The 17,083-nt window shown below is 34.7% G+C and overlaps 1 protein-coding gene and 1 non-coding gene across 3 annotated transcripts in view; both read right to left on the reverse strand.

Moving 5' to 3' along the window:
* Positions 1 to 2,462: 2,462 nt before the first annotated feature.
* LOC115452886 (adenylate cyclase type 2) overlaps positions 2,463 to 17,083 on the reverse strand; it is a 210,285-nt gene continuing 195,664 nt past the window's right edge. For both annotated transcript variants that reach the window (XM_037438848.1, XM_037438849.1), the window contains exons 11-25: positions 16,840 to 17,010; positions 15,488 to 15,615; positions 15,272 to 15,330; positions 14,560 to 14,721; positions 13,171 to 13,339; positions 12,791 to 12,874; positions 11,908 to 12,051; positions 10,895 to 11,061; positions 9,615 to 9,786; positions 8,784 to 8,849; positions 7,644 to 7,793; positions 7,105 to 7,206; positions 6,213 to 6,330; positions 5,099 to 5,243; positions 2,463 to 4,205 (exon numbers count right to left, since the gene is read on the reverse strand). In XM_037438848.1, coding sequence (XP_037294745.1) covers positions 4,091 to 4,205; positions 5,099 to 5,243; positions 6,213 to 6,330; positions 7,105 to 7,206; positions 7,644 to 7,793; positions 8,784 to 8,849; positions 9,615 to 9,786; positions 10,895 to 11,061; positions 11,908 to 12,051; positions 12,791 to 12,874; positions 13,171 to 13,339; positions 14,560 to 14,721; positions 15,272 to 15,330; positions 15,488 to 15,615; positions 16,840 to 17,010 — 1,952 coding nt within the window. In that variant the 3' untranslated portion in view covers positions 2,463 to 4,090. The remainder of the gene's footprint in view (positions 4,206 to 5,098; positions 5,244 to 6,212; positions 6,331 to 7,104; positions 7,207 to 7,643; positions 7,794 to 8,783; positions 8,850 to 9,614; positions 9,787 to 10,894; positions 11,062 to 11,907; positions 12,052 to 12,790; positions 12,875 to 13,170; positions 13,340 to 14,559; positions 14,722 to 15,271; positions 15,331 to 15,487; positions 15,616 to 16,839; positions 17,011 to 17,083) is intronic.
* Trnal-caa lies at positions 9,121 to 9,233 on the reverse strand. Its single transcript has 2 exons — positions 9,196 to 9,233; positions 9,121 to 9,165 (listed from the first exon to the last, which is right to left on the reverse strand). It is a non-coding gene; the product is annotated as a tRNA-Leu (tRNA).

Genomic DNA, 17,083 nt, shown 5'->3' on the forward strand with positions numbered 1-17,083 from the left:
TTTTTTATTAAAATATCGAATATCGTATCAATTAATTCATGATGTATTCCCGATATCCGGTTTGTCAGGTCGATACTAAAGACAAACTTAGGGCGTTAGGCATTGCCTATATTCTAGGCAATATTCTATAACTAATGTAACCGTTGATTATTATTAAATGAAACGGATGTTACCGTTAGAACCTCTTTGTAAACTTAAAAAAAGAAATGTAGAATGCGTGACGGCCTCATTTCGAATTACTTGTTTGTCACGTTACTTATTTATTTAAACACAAAATATTTCGTTTTTCTCTCTATAAAACCTGACATCTACATGTCTCAGACTGTCTAAAGCAACATTTACTAGCAAATAACACCCCAACACTATTCAAAGGCGTTACAGATGGCATAAATCATGACCGGGCGCGTAGGTGGCCCGCGCCCTGCAATTACCAATTAACATCGGCTCAAGCAGTATAGACGCTGAAATGGTAGCGTGAAATGTATTTACCAAAATTCGATTTTTATAATATGCGGAGAAAATGTAACGATATTCGATTTTTAATATATGTGGACGAAATGTAACGAAATTCGATTTTTAAAATTTGTGGACGAAATGTAACGAAATTCGATTTTTAAAATTTGTGGACGAAATGTAACGAAATTCGATTTTTAAAATTTGTGGACGAAATGTAACGAAATTCGATTTTTAAAATATGTGGACGAAATGTAACGAAATTCGATTTTTAAAATATGCGAAAACAATGTTCAAATATTTAATATTTAATACTTATATGTCGAGGAAATGTAATAAAATTCGATGTTTAAAATTGCGTGTTTGAGGATGAATTTTTGTAACTGACATACCATAATATTATACTATGCACACCATTTACTTATATTTCCTTAGTTTACGACTTTATTCTCGAAGGATTGGTCAGAATTGAAACTAATGCTAGGATTAAATTCAACTTGGACATGACCTAAAACTTTTTAAAGCAATATCATATTGGTTTTTATATTATTACGTAATCATTTTCACTCACAAGACTAACTGCGGTGCGCAAATACAGATGTTTCAAAAAATAAACTGAAATATCGTAGTGTTTAAATTATACTAAATTTATTATATTTTGGCCTTATTTTCTTGTAAGAAATGGCAAAGGTAACATTTACCATACAGCCCAAAAATATAAAATATATAGATACTTAGTAAGTGTTCTATACTCAGTATATGTGCTGTCTTATAATGAGTATATTATATTATAGTCTCTACTATTATTTATTACCTAATATCTACAATTTTTTTGTTGCTATGTCTGAGAAAAATCAAATCAAATTCTGGGAAGTAACGACTGTACAGCAAACCAGAGGAAAGAGCATTTTGTTTATTTATCTTTAAATAATTTCATTAATTCCTTAGTACATTCCGTACTCGGCATGACTATGGAAGTATTTTAAAAGGAATTTAAATTGGATTTGATAGAGGACAATGTTCCTCACTCAATAAAAAAAAATATGTAAAGGAATAGGTTTGGAATTCCAGAAAATTAAAACCAGGTTTCAATACATTAATTCTTTTATATTTTCAAAATATTTTTTTACAATATCGATATTTATCAATATTATGTATTTGCTATTAATTAAAGGATTCAAAGTCTTAACTTAGGCCGGGATCTATTTTTAAAATATACTTCTAAGTATAAAAATACTGATGACATATTGTTTTGTGAAAATACAATGTTAAAAATGAAAAAATGAATCGCGCAAAAAATATAAAATAACTGAGTTAAAAAAATGATTAAGGCGAAATTTTTACAAATCAAAATGTCCAAATAAAATCAAATACTTAATCTAAATCAAATGTTTCCATATTTGGATTTAAAATTAATTACTAATATCCATTACTGTATATAAGTTGTATGTCACTATGTTTATTATTAAATACCTAATTTATTTTAAATAAAATAATTTCAACAAATAATTTAAATATAATTTTGAATCTAAACTTTAACAAATTTAATGTCATTTTACTTTAGCACCACAATATAAAAGAGTATTTAAGCATATTATACATAAAAAAACTATTTAAAACACATCAATAAATGCACAAATCAACTAGCACTCACGAAACATGCGCTGGTCAGACATATAAATGTTTAGAGGTGCCCACACTGTAATGTTTCTATACATATCTTGTCTGTTCGTATCATACTCCTCATAGATGAACGAAAGAATATCGAATTAAAAAAAATCGACAAAAAGTCCGATGGGCCAAATTATATGAATTAGTTACCTATTTAATAGGCAAATTGGACGTAGATACGCAAAAACGATCCAACCCAGAGTATGGTCGAAAATGAACCGAGTATGCCATATTAGTTTTATTCTATAAGGTCTATATTTTCCATTATTATTCAAAATATGTTAATTTGAACTTTTTATTAACAAAATATAAAATTTTGAGCACCAATACGATTTTAATTTCAATCTTCATTTTTTCAAAAGTGTAATTTTGACATTCCTTTTTGCGAATCAACGTCAAATTATTTTCAATAGAAAGGCAACGTTGGGTCATTTTTTATCTTTTTTTTTGGTATAAATTGTAAATTTAGCCATCAAATTCAAAATTCCTAATAAAATTAATTTCCTTCAGGCACTTCTTAACATTCATATGGCAATCTTACACTACTCCTAAAATAATTTATTTACAAACAAATAATTGTCTATCTAAAATATCTATTCGTTTATGCAATATTTTTCATATCGAATTATAGATATCTACTTATACTATATGTCATATTCGTGATATGGTATTTATTTTTGGCTTATAGTATACATATTATGAGTAAAATAATATGTGTATTATCGACAGTAGAAGAAATTTGAAAAATATTGACTTGCAACTTTTAAATCATTCTGTATAATAGGTTTATATGCTGTTTTTAATGAACACGACAAAATAACTGCACTACACCTGATAGTAAATAGATTAGCCTCCAGATAGAGTATTGATTACAGAGAGAGAGATTGCAGTCGACACAATTATGCCGGCCTGTTAGCACCGGATATACACAGGCTGATCCCGGAACGCGACACACTTACATGGGCCATTATAGAGAGTTTTACACCTTGAGTACAGTGATCGCTATCCGGGCGGATATAATATTTATATAATTTATGATAAAAAGATACATAATACTTCCAAAGTGTCCAGACTATATTTAAAACATCTATGAACATCACTTGCCTCGAAACACAGTAATATTTACAATTAGGCCTATCATTATTTTTTAAAAGATCTAGTGAACTTGCCCAAACTTTCTTTTCATATGAAACCATACTTAAAACAATAGCCGTTTTAAATAACACTAGTATTAGTGGCAATGAAAAAATCAGGAAAAAGTCATCTAAAATAAACTTAAATTCAATTTATTCAATCAACTTAAATACTTAATTAGTATTTGTATTGGCGTTCCATTCATCTTACTACAATAAACCAGTTGCTACATTTATTATTTATTTTATTGCATTAAAAATTATATTATTTTAGGCAACTTTATTAATTTTATAATACATATATATGAAAGAAAACGTCTGTTTTACATTGCTAAAAATACTGAAAATAATATGAAAGTAAGAGAAAAAATTCATAATTATATACTTCTAAACTTTAAACTGATTTCTCCTGCTACAAAAACACAGGACCTGTTTCATAACCTCTGATTAAATATTTATTACTCAAATGTATAAGCCGACCAAATACAAAAGTCACTCTATACAATTCAAATAAATATTAAAATGAGTACTATCTACATTAGTTGTATAATATGATATCTGTCAAATAAAATTACATTATTTAATAGACAACATAATACAGGTTATTTTTGGTATCTATTTGTTATTTATAATAGGCAATATCACGGGCATAAGCATTCGAATATAGATCTTAATATGTATGAAGTAAAGACCAAATTAATATCCTTTATTAATCTACGCAGTGTTTGAGGGGCATTTATTAAATGAAACCAAATTTAAAAAATAAATTCATACCTATTTTTTCATGGTTTTCTTTAATATTCCTGACTATATCGACAATATTACTATATTATTTAAAGCCCCCCGGTGCTATTAGGCGTTTTGACGAAGTATGTCGTTAAGGTCCCTTTTCCTTTGACGTAGGTTGGACCTCGACACTCGCACACGTACCCTGCGTTCATGAGAACCCTGGAAAAACAAAAAAAAAATAAGTACCCATAAAGTTAATATAATTTTTATTTTGCCTCAATTAAATTTGGCTCTATGTATCTATCCTTTTAAAATTCTTATAGCAAAGTTTACGTTCTATTACTTGCTAATTTTTTTTACATAGGTTTCTCATATGCGACTCTGGACTTTTACCGCTTTCAAAAGCGTCGCCAGCCGATGGCCCAGGGGGAGGGGGGCGGCATGTTGATATAGGGAATGAGAAAAGTATGAATTGTAGGTAAAGTCGAGAGCACATGTTCCTCTACCATTCCCCCTCTCCCGCTTTAATAATAATATAGAGCAGAGCGTATTAGGAATGGAATTGGTGAATTCATTCGAGTTTCGATGTACAGGAATGATCGATCAAGCAAGTGAAGTAAACTACTTTAGTTGCTTTACATTTGGCATTTTTTGTTAGAAACTGTAGGTCAGCTGCCCTTTCCTGCCCCCCCTTGGTGACGCCCTTGACCGCTTTATTTATTTCTACTATCAAACATGATTCGATCAAGCAAGTCATGTCAAAGGACTTTATTGACACTTGGCAATTTTTTTCAAACTCTAGGGCAGCCGCCCCTCCCTGCTCCCGCTTGGCGACGCCCTGGACCGCTTTATTTATTTCTACCATCAAACACCATTGTATAAATACTGTTGTATTGAAATTTAGCCAGTGCCATACAGTGATAATATATGTAATTTAACGTTCAGTGATTTTTTTTACATGACCCTACGTTTGTTAGCCTGCCAAGGGTCGGTTTATACAAACACACCGGACTTTTGGGTGACGGAGTTATACGCAGACGGAGTTGTACGCGGACGGAGTTGAATGCTGCTGAAGTTCCGTGCAAAAAGCTAGTGATATAGTATGTGCTTACTTGGCGGTGTCGTCGGTGACGTGTATGCGGCCCATGACGCCGGTGGAGTCCATGCGCGAGGCGACGTTGACGGTGTTGCCCCAGATGTCGTACTGCGGCTTCTGCGCGCCCACCACGCCCGCGATCACCGGCCCGTGGCTCAGACCTGAAGGGCAAGCGATTAAACTGATTTGTCTAAGCTTTATGTATAGTCAGGGGGCCTTATTCCGTCCCCGTGGGTTAATCCGCCTTTTTACAACTACGGGCGTTCTAATTGCAGATCACTTTTGATAGCCGTATAGGCAAATAGGGGATTTTCGCAAACATACACAAGGGCTACTATAGCGGGTTTCACACTGTGGGTACTCACCCACATTAAATACACACACAAACCATAGTCTAAATTATGTCTAAACTAATTTCCCTACAACACCTTGTACTGTGATTGTTATTCAGGTGGATGCAGATACTCTACCACTAGCCAAAAGCTTTAGAAATAAACTTATAATGGACCAAAAACATGTTTGTGAGCCAACGAATGGTAAGTATCCGCATCATATTCATTTACGCCTTTAATCCCCGAAGGGCTAAGCAGAGGCACAATTGATGCGCACATTTTCAGCCACGTCTATTCTGTCCCATAATATAATAAGGTGAGAATCTACCGCCATATTGGGCACAATTTCCCCATTTCGTGATACTAAATAGAAAAATCCAATACTTTCTCAGACCCGGGGCTTTAACCCAAGACTTCAGCACTACAGTCGTATCGTACTACAATTACTACCAAGGCAGACACTATAACGAGAACCATGAATACGATTTTTGCGGATAAAGCGACGAATAACAAACGAACCATCTAATGTTAGGTGTTTGCCTAGACTCCACAAATCCAAAATAATTATCGACACTGGTCTTAAAGGAAAAAATACGTTAGAAACTGCCGAAATAGAGTTAATAGTCTTAAAAGAATATTTTTCTTTTAGACTCAATAAAGGTCAAAAATAATTAGGACTTCCGGAAATCGAGTAGATAATTTAAAGAATATGTTTAATTTAAAGACTCAACAAGGGTCAACCTATTTGAAATATTGAATTTAAAGACCAGGTGAAAAGGTATTTGAAAGTAAACTCACCTATCCTAAGTTTAAACCTCTGGAAGGACTCCCTGTTGATCTGGTCCAATATCGTCATCAGAGCGATAGCGAACTCCACTAGTATCGCTACTGTGTGCTCTTCTTTCGTGTTCGCGTCCTGAAACAATAACAATTTTCCAAAAATTAACTATACAAAAAAACTTAAGAAAAGCTGATTTTTAAGCTTCAATCTTTCTGTTTCTTTGCCTGGCCAAATTAAAGGTATCAGCTAATCTCAAATGATAAACAGGCTTTAATAGAACCTTGATTACTAGATAAAGAATATAATACGACACTCGGGAGTATAGCATCATCCGAGCGAGCATTGGGCCGAGTCCCTAACCCGTGTATCCCCCCCCTCCCCCCTCGGCAATTCTTGTGCGCTCGGTGTTCACACCGAATGCACGCCCATGCACGGGGGAACATTATTAACATTAACATTATGCCGCGACTCTAGGCACATAGTGTAATGTGTATACCTCTTGGTTGCCAAATACACATTGAGGTCTATAAGGGTTCGCCAACATCTCCCCTAACAAAGCTCCTCCTCCTTCCTATTCTCTTCTTTCGCTCTATCTCCTCCCTTCTTCCTCCCAGGCCCCGTGACCGAATACCTGCGGGCTGCCAGCGTACCGTCCGCTGGCACGCTCTGTGATAGCGGTAGGGCTCACCAAATCTTCATTGGAGCTACCGTGGTTGCTAAGCCGGGGGATCGCTTGTACACCGTTAGCAAGGTACCCCCGGGAATAACCGCGGCAGTTCCCAACAAAAACACCGTATACCCGCCACCGTCATATCAACGAAAACTTGTGGCCTTCTTCGGCGCAGATGGAACGGTCCCGGGGTATCTTGTTGTATTAAGAACCATCCCGGACAGTAATGGTATACTCACGGTCTGATCTTCCTTCCCGGGCCGGAGTCCTGAAGCGATCATGTACGTGCTGCCGATCGTTTTGATCTTCTCTATGCAGCTGAATTTCGGCTTCAGTAATAACTGAAATTAAATATAACTTTTAAATACTTAAGCATAAGGTCAATATTATAATACGATAGAGTTAAATAACTGCATGTTGTGTGGAGACCGAGCGCATAAGATTTGCCGAGGGGCAGCAAAGGCTTTGTTGATATATATCTTTACTGGTGGTAGGTCTGTCATACGTGAGAGTCCGCTTGGGTAGGTACTACCGCAATGTCTATTTCTGCCGCCAAGCATCACTGTGTAGTCACTATTGAGTTCCTGTTTGAAGAACACTGTAGCCAGTGTAATTACTGAATATAATAAGACTATCTCAGGATAGCGAGCGCAGTGGAATACCGAACAATACTTTGTAGTTCAAGGTGTTAGATGGTGTTTCTAATGTTCATGGTCGTAGCGCTTACCATCAGGCGAACAGTAAACTCATCTCTATTCAAAGCAATAACTAATCGAACCTTGTCGAAGTCGCAGATGATCTCGTTGAGGAGCCTGAGACACTCGAGCCCCTGCTTGTTGACGTCGGTCTCGTCGTAGAACTCCTTGTAGTTGGGGATCGACGCGAACATCACCGCTATGCTGCTGTACCGCTCGTGATACAGGTCCTCCTGGAGACATGGGATGATAGTACTGAGCATTTGTCAAAACGCGTTGCATTCAATATGGCCATAATCTCGCTGTCTGGTTCAAGATAGTTCATTTTTTATTTGCAATAAGATTACGCGAAATTATACTAACATAAATAATATTACTGGAATCATTATTAAATACCAAAATTACCAGGGTTTTTGAACTAGGCGAGATGTATATCTTGGGTAAGTAACTATACTGTTTAACGTCTATAAATGTAATGAAACTTTCTTTGGCTCAGTGTACCAAAGAAAACATTTGTTAAAATAAAATATTAATAAATAAGATGTCAATGCCAAATGACCCTGAACTTAACTGGCCTGTCGTCCTTAGTTAAATGTGTGAAGTTTTTTTTTTTTTTTGTTAATAATTTGGAACACAACAGTGCCCTAGCACTATGATCAGTTGAGAATTCCCATATCAGTATTACGACAAACGTTTTACATTTGTAAAACGTAAACTATAGAAATACCAGTAACACGAAATATATGATCTACAGGTAGGCCATATAGGGCCATTTTGATATTACTAAATAATGCCACATACTTCTAGAAAATAACACTACAATTATCTTCTAAAAAATAACACCACAATAAGTTACTCGATTGTAGATGTAAAATAAATAAATGTAAGTTTTGAAAATATAAATATTAATAATTAATAAAATGTAATTTTAACTTTACGCTTCCTAATGCCCTTACTACTACTCTAAGGGACTTCATCACAGCGACATCACACTTTCAAAAATATACCCCATATTCGCACTAAACTACAAAATGATTAAATAAAAACAGAAAATAAAATTGGGATTTTTGGTGAAAATATTCGTAATTTATTGATGATTTTTGGCACAATGTTAGCTCATGTATACACGAGTATATGTATTTCAACTTTAATTTATTAAGGCAATGACAAAATGACCCTATAAAAGTGTATGTAAGCATCATGTTACAAATGACTACATTTACCTCCGAAGCGACTGATGTCAAGAAATGTTCCGCCACGTGCGCTGGCAGAATGTTTTCGAGGAGAATCTGTAATACATAAATAAATATTTGAAAGATTTTTTTAATGAAAAGCCAAAGAAATTATAAGTGAAAATTCTTATAAAGTGTCCCACTTATTTAATTTTGCCTTTATTGATGCCTTAGGAATACGAACGGGAATAAAGAAGTAGAAAAGGATTTCTTGAATTCCAACCGCTGTATGTTCTCCTGGTAAAGTAATAATAATACTTATCTCACTTAATAATATCAAAAAGAATTAATTTTTTTAATAATATTAAAAAAAGCCACAAAAAGAATATGTCAGAAGTGGGATTCGAACCCACGCCCTCAGAGAGGACCAGAACCGCTCGACTCACAGAGTGAGTAAGGTAACCTTGAGTCTGGCGCCTTAGACCGCTCGGCCATCCTGACTGATGCACACAGAGACGAAATTAACTACTACATGCTTATATACTGTGGTTTAAAAAAAATAACTGATAAGAATTATTGATAACTATATTATATTGACATTTTTCTCTTGAGCGGTTAGTTATTAATTTGATATTGGTGACAATTGAAATAAAAAAAAAAAATGGTATAAAAGTTGTTTGTTAAATTATCTACATTTAAAAATAATCGTGTTCCAATTTAAAAGTTAAATAAATGAAATAATATTCAAATTAAATTAACACAATACTGTAATACAATTTATTTTTGTGGTAATGGATTTTGAATATTATTTCCATGAAGACAATGACAATAATAGTTTGACAGTAAAAAATTCGCAGCGCCGGCTCATAAATAAGACCGTACCTTATTAATCCCTCGCATGGTCTCCACTTCCTCCTGTTCGAATTTAAGCTTGTCCTTCCACAGGAAGTCAGTTCTGGACGTGAACTCGATCTGCCGATCCAGGATGTGCAGGAGCGCCGCCAGGAACACCAGGACAAGACCAGCTTTAGCTGCGTAGGGGAACATTGAGAACCTGGAAATGTCAAAAGATTATAACTATGAGAATGTATCTAATAGCAGTCTTTGATAGCTTCCACAACTGTCTATTTCTGCCACTAATGTTTAGCTATTTATTTTTTTGTGGTATTTTTGTCATTTATTTGTTCTTGTATTTGTCAAAGGTTTAACGTAAGATGTCGCGTTTCCGGCTGTCTTTCTTACGTTATAGAAGGCAAATGAGCATACGGTACTGGGCCCTTATTCTGTATGGTAGTGTAAACGCGTAACGCGGCCGTGTCATGTTATCTTCGAGAAATGTCCATGAAATGGTATTCTGTAAGCCAAATTTCTATAGTCCTAAACTGTTAAAATAACGTGCGGGATAGAGAATAAGGCCCCTAATGGTAAGTGATCACCGACACCCATGAACGTCTGCAATACCATGGAGCATAGAGATGCGTTGCTGGCCTTTTACCTGCGAATACGCTCTTTCTTTTAAGGTCTCCAGGTCGTATCTATTCGGTAATGCTGCTGTCTCAACATGACTATATCAGGGGCCTTATTCTCTATCCCGCAGGTTATTTTAACAGTGCGTAACAAGGACGTAACACAACGCATCATGTTTAGGACCATAGAAATTTGGCTTACAGAATACCATTCCACGCACATTTCTCGAAGATAACATGACACGGCCGCGTTATGCGTTTACACTATGATACAGAATAAGGGCCCAGGCTCGCCTGTATATACACGGTCCCAAAAAAGCATAACTATGAGGACTGGCGAGAGCTATCATCTCTCGTCATGCAATATTCTTTAGACACCCATACACTCACTATTGGATGAAGTTTGCTGGTGGTAGGATATATTTTATATCCGCCTGGATAGCGACCACCGTACACAAAGTGTTTAAATCCGCTGAAGTCGCCTACGTAAGTGTGTTGCATTTTGGGATCAGCCTGTGTATAACCGGTTCCAACAGGCCGGCATAATTGTGTCGACTGCCGAGGGGTAACCATCTCTTGCCAGTCGACATTCTATTGGACACCACTCCACTTACCATCTGGCGCAGTGGAGTTACATAGTCATGCACGAATAAAGAAAACAATAAATTATAAAATGATAATGAACATGGTGCTCACTCGTTGTCCAAGTCCCTCTTGTGGTACTCGTTGAAGATCTCGGTGGAGGCGAAGAGTGCGATGTGAGTGAGCAGGGCGAGGCCCGTGAGGAACAGCTTCAGCACGTAGCCCGCGCGCAGGAACACCGAGATGGACGCCAGCGTCAGCACCGAGCTGTACAGGTACGTCTGGAATGGACGTTCAATACAATTATGACAATTTTTAACCGACTTCAAAAAAAAGGAGGAGGTTATCAATTCGACGTGAATTTTTATATTTAAATTAAACTATTTTTCGGATTTTATCGCGGTTTTAATATTTTACCATACTCCCGACGTTTCGAAGACTGCAGCTTTCATGGTCAGGAGGTATATTCTATATTCAGTGAGCATAGAGATATTTTAACAAATTTTATTTATTTAGCAAAAGGCATAGCACAGAACACAATCATTGTAGAGAATACTTAAGCACTAAATTACATGAAGACTTCATTGTATTCCTTAAACCTATGCCCTAATTGAAATTATACTACGGAAACGACTCTACAATATACAATTAACAATATAAACATCTGCTTATACTTAAGTAAGTTATGTAAACTAATTATAAAAATAAATTACTTACATAATTATTAAGTAAATTTTTCATTTAATTTGTATAAGATATTCTTAAATGATGTCTAAGTGTTCTCATTTAATGCATTGTGAAATTTTTTTCAATAATTTTGAGAGATGAATTTTTTTTAAGTGCCGATAACTTTTTTATTTCTAGAAATTCGTATTTATGTTTTGTATGTGCTATTATTACTCAATATTGGAGAAATCATCGATAGGTAATCGATGGAAGCTATAATTTAAAAAAGAGAGATTCCGGACAGATTTCTTTATTGCTCAACCAGAACAATACCATAAGCTCTATATTAGTAAAATAAAGTTTTACTGTTGTATTGTAATCACATACCATCAATAGATCGAGGTCCTCAATTTTCGACCTTATGGTATAAACAATAACGTGGTTATAGAAAAATGTATTACCGGCGCCGAATCAACGTCCGGGAACAATTGTGGTGAAACGATCAAGTCCGGCATCAGATCCGTGACGTTGCCGGTCAAGTTCTGCGACTTAGTGATGTTGAAATCTTCGAATATCGAAAAGTCTTGGATCACGTATGTCTGGAACTGTTAAAAAATTATTGGATTTTTTACAATAGATTTTTTTTTCTAAGTAATGGCTACAAAAAGAGAAAGATCAGAAGAATCGGTTGAAAAATATTTTTTTTTTTTTAAATGACATAATTTTGTAAAAACTATTTCGTTAAGTACATTTATTTCCAGAAATACTCTTGTTAGCTTTTAGATCATATTTATAAATATTTATATTGAATCCATTATCATTTATGTGTTAGTACTTAGTAGCTTTAACATACGTCTCCCTTTATTTTTCCTTGTGATAAAACATAGCTTTGTCAGTTTTGGTTTAAGATCTTACCATGAAATTATTCACAATTAATTCAGTTTTTTTTTTAAAGGTAACTGACAAAGACTTATTTTAGAATCCATAAGCAATACTGATTTTAAACAAGTATTATTGACAAAAAAAAATCTTATAGCTTTGTATGACAAGCGATACGACCGCCCATAAACAGTAGAAACACCAACACCTTAAATTACAAAGTATTGTTTGGTATTCCACTGCGCTCGCTATCCTGAGACATGAGATGTTAAGTCTCATTATGTCCAGTAGTTACACTGGGCTGTCCTTCAAACCGGCACACAACAGTGACTATACACTGCTGCTTGGCGGCAAAAAAAGACATTGCGAGGGTACCCAAGCAGACTCTCACATATAGACTTACCACCACAGTATTTAGTAACAAAGGTTAAGAGATGCTCTAAATGCTGTTTCTATGTTACTCACCAAATTGATAACAGCACAAGCGCCTATCAGCAACACGGATACTAAGAACATCGTAAGTCGTATGAAACGATTGCTCGTCACCACCTGCAAGGAGATATTAGTATTGTAAACTATTCATTATTAGGAAGTATTAAAATTATGTTAATTTTTGGATTCATAATCTAAATACATTTATAATTTAGCAGTTATAAATATATAATATAGAAATTTTACATAGATAAGCAATAGGTACTGGTAAGCAATTTTAGCATAATGGTACAGTCTAAATCGTCTAAGAAATTCAAACTTGACACCAAAATATTCATGATAATATAATAAATAATTTAAATTATTTTAAAGTAGGTAACATTCATCAACCATCATCATCATCATTCACCAACCTGTCCTGGCTTCGTGCAGTTGTCAGCGTACAGATCATCAGCTAACACCGGCACGTCAGACAGCTGGAGTAACCCTCGCTTGAACATGTGGCCATCATACCACGACAGATACACAAACACTAATAACGTTATTAGTGTAGGGCCGAATGATGCGTACAGTACTATACCTCTGGAAGTATATAAAGTTAACATTTGAACGAGAGAATAGTAGATATTATACTTTTGTAAGTATACAGGGTCATTTTGACATTACGTTAATAAATGAAACATATACATATTAGTTGATACTTTCGCTAACATTGTGCCAAAAAAAATTATGAATAAGGAATATGTTTACCAAAATTTCCGGTTTTATTTTCTGTTTTTTTTTTTTTTTCATTTTGTTGTTTAGTGGGAATATGGAGTGCATTATTGAATGAAAGTGTGATGATGCCGCTGCGACGATTTCTCTTAGAGTAGTATTAGTAATAGTAGGCCGTGTAAAATTAAAATGACTTGTTAATAATATTTATTTTGTTCGAACGTAATTTTTTATTTATTATATAACTTATTGTAAAGCATTATTTTCAAGAAATTCTTTAATTTAGTATCGCAATATCAAAATTGCATCATATAATGACAGAGTTAGTGTTTGAGAAAAGTTAAATCATAATTGATGATGCATCTATACAAACTGAAGAAATAGATTGCGGTCCCTACAATAGTCAAAGTGGAATGGTCGATCCCGATATTCTGTCAATATCTAGGTTTAAATATTGGATTGCGATTAAGGTTAGTGAAAGTGATAATATCACAGTTAATAATGACTTAAACTTTGACTAGACTATCTGTATAATCACGGTTATAGTAGTTGATTCCCATTTTTTCCGATCGAAATTCAAAAAGTAGATAGTCATATAAATTATAGATCATTCCAAACAAATTTCCTTTTAATACACTTCCGAATTTTAATAATACAATAATTCATTGTGAAGCGAATATTAAAAGTATAAAGACTATACTACATATGTTTGTCATACTTATACAACGTTTCGTCTCTCTTCTTCTGACTATATCCTACGATATAAAAACAAAACATAGATCCCGCATTTATCCCCGTATTGATATGCAAAGGTGCAAACAGGTCACCCACTTTTCGCCAAGTGTGTTCCGTCCCATGTGATAGGGGGCGAGCCTATCGCCACATAATACACAAATTCCACACTCCGGGCTGATACTGAGCAGAAAATCCCAAATAACATTTTGCCTCACCCAGGATTCGAACCCAGGACCTCAGAGTACAAGTACCCCACTGAAGTAGTCATTAGACATAGCAAGAAAAAACGAAGTATACTTAAAACAGACTTATATAAATTATGCAAGGTAAAAAGAATAGTGTCCTTAACTTACTTAGGCACAGTAAGCAGTTGCATGAAGGCGAGCAGTAGAAACAGTAAGGCGGCACACCCCACGTTGTATTTGAAGAGAGGGTCCGCCTGCCCGCGGTACTGGCGCTCTTGGGAGGGATTCGTGAACCACAGCGTGAGAGGCGTCATACCTTCTGAGTTGTTGCTGGAAAGATGTTTAATATGATCAATACATACATAATTATTAAAATATTTGGAAACTTTTTACAATTATTCGACTGAAACTATTTGGATACGTTATGAGAAATTATCTAACTCGATTATTAAGTTTATTGTCGGTTCTGTAATCCGATTTTAGTCATTTTTATGTACTATTGAAACAAAATTAGTAACATTTATATCCCAAAGCCAGTGTCATTCGAAATCTTGCTTATATCATAATAATAAATGCCAAAATTTGTAAAAATGTTTCGATATTTGTAGGAAGTAAACGAGGAAACGACTGAACGGTTTAGAATGAAATTTAAAACACGAGTAGACCATATCTTAGATTAACACATCGGCTACTTTTTAACCCGATAATTTGCACCCGTGGGATATATTGTAATTTTTAAACAAATTCTTGAAACAGATGGCGCTGGTGCCGAATTGTGTTTTAGACTTTTGTAGCGGTAAAGGCTTTACACACAACCAAAGCCGTGAGCAACACCTAGTATATGATATTTCATAGATCCATAATAATAAAATAATCTTACGTGCAATCACAGCAAGTTGTTCTCTGAGGCAATAGATTCTGTTCAATCATGGCAAGACTCTGGAAAATAAAATATAGTAATTTCATAAAACGATACAGCATTTACCAAACTCCGTTGCAATTTACAAAGCGAATTAGCTTTAGCTAACTTTTTAACATCTTAAAAAGTATGTCTGTGATAACATTTCATATTATGTTCTCAAATATAGGTACTTACAGAAATACCAATGTTCTTGGCGAGGGTAGAATCAGTGATATTGGCAAAAGGTTTATCGGCTCCCCAGCACTCCACGTACTTGGTCATCTTACTGGAGGGACGAGATCTGGTCGGTACACCAGGAGTGGCTGCAAACATATTTCAGACAATTTATAGCTAGATATTTAATAAATGACGCTAAATGGTTACTATAATAATCCACAAAAAATGAGGAGTTGTAAATGAATGAGGTAGAAATGCAGATCGGAGTGAGCGGATCGGAAGGCGTTCCGACGATAAATGATGAAGTGTTGATGCTTTCATTATAATTAGTAAAGTTTTCAGTAGTCATTCTTTCCAGTTATTTAAGAAGATGATAATATAGATAGTCATGGTAATCAACTTAGACTTTTAAATAATTTAATTTATAATCCAGACATCACTACAAGTTGCTTTTTTCTTCTTTTGATTCAGAAACCAATCCTTTTACTAGATATATGTATAAAGCTTTAGCTTATTAAAACGGCAAAGAGCCGTATATAGTACAAAATTTAAAAAAAAAGGGGGCTACAAAGAGTGTATTCAGCGGTTTCCGACTCTTATTTTTGCTTAATTTTGCAGCGATGCATGTACTACTTTGATTTTAAACTTTGTGCTCAACGATATAGGTTTCTTTGGAATTATATGAAAAGAAACTCTTTGGGAACGAAAATTCAGTTAGTTTTTGTAGTTCAAACACTTATTTTATCCACAATAGGAGTATGTTAACTGAAAGATACATAAAATGGGTTCTTGTAAAACCAAAAACAGGTTAAGTAAGTCTTCAAGTTTCTTTATAGGGTCCATCCTCACTTACTTTCTATTAACTTTTAACCAATTGAATGAGAAATGCTATGAAATTCTATATTACCTCAAATTTCATGAAAAGGATGTCATGCTTTCCACTCAGTTCTTACAACACAGAGGAATAAAACACCACAACAATAAAACGAAAACTAACTTATCGATTCCGTAGACATTGTACTTAACATTCTAAGAAATAGCGGCGAGTTTGATGTTTCAATTGGACTTGACGGTTCTTCTGAAGGCAGAATTAAACCATTAATATTTAAATTTCCAAATCTTTGATGCCATCGTATGAGCTTCGGTTATATTAATAATTGTCAACCATTTTGAATTTGAGTCAATATTGGTGGCATCATTATATAAATAAATAATAATATCATTAAATATTTGATTAGCAAGTAGTAATTTCACTAGATAATTGATGACATTGCATTTTTTTTTTTTTAACTAAAGACCATAAGTCAGATAATTATTAGTTCTTTATACTTATAGAAAGATTTTCTTCGACGCAAAAAACATAAATATACCTGTTCCCATGATAGGACTGATAGCTCCAGCAATGGATCCACTTCTACTCTTCGGCTTGGTCACCACTGCACCATTCGTTAGCCCTTCACCAGGGCTGGTGGCGAGGTTGCCGCCTTCGAATGCTACTGTCTTCGGACCGTCGACTTTCACTGATGCTCGTCTGCTGAGATCTGTAAGGGAAGACTCTTGCACTAGGCAACTAAAAAGAATTATATTCTTTTCTCACTTTGTTTGTCACTCTTC

The sequence above is a fragment of the Manduca sexta genome, chromosome 15, assembly GCF_014839805.1.
Source record: "Manduca sexta isolate Smith_Timp_Sample1 chromosome 15, JHU_Msex_v1.0, whole genome shotgun sequence".
In the NCBI taxonomy this organism is placed as follows: Eukaryota; Metazoa; Arthropoda; class Insecta; order Lepidoptera; family Sphingidae; genus Manduca; species Manduca sexta.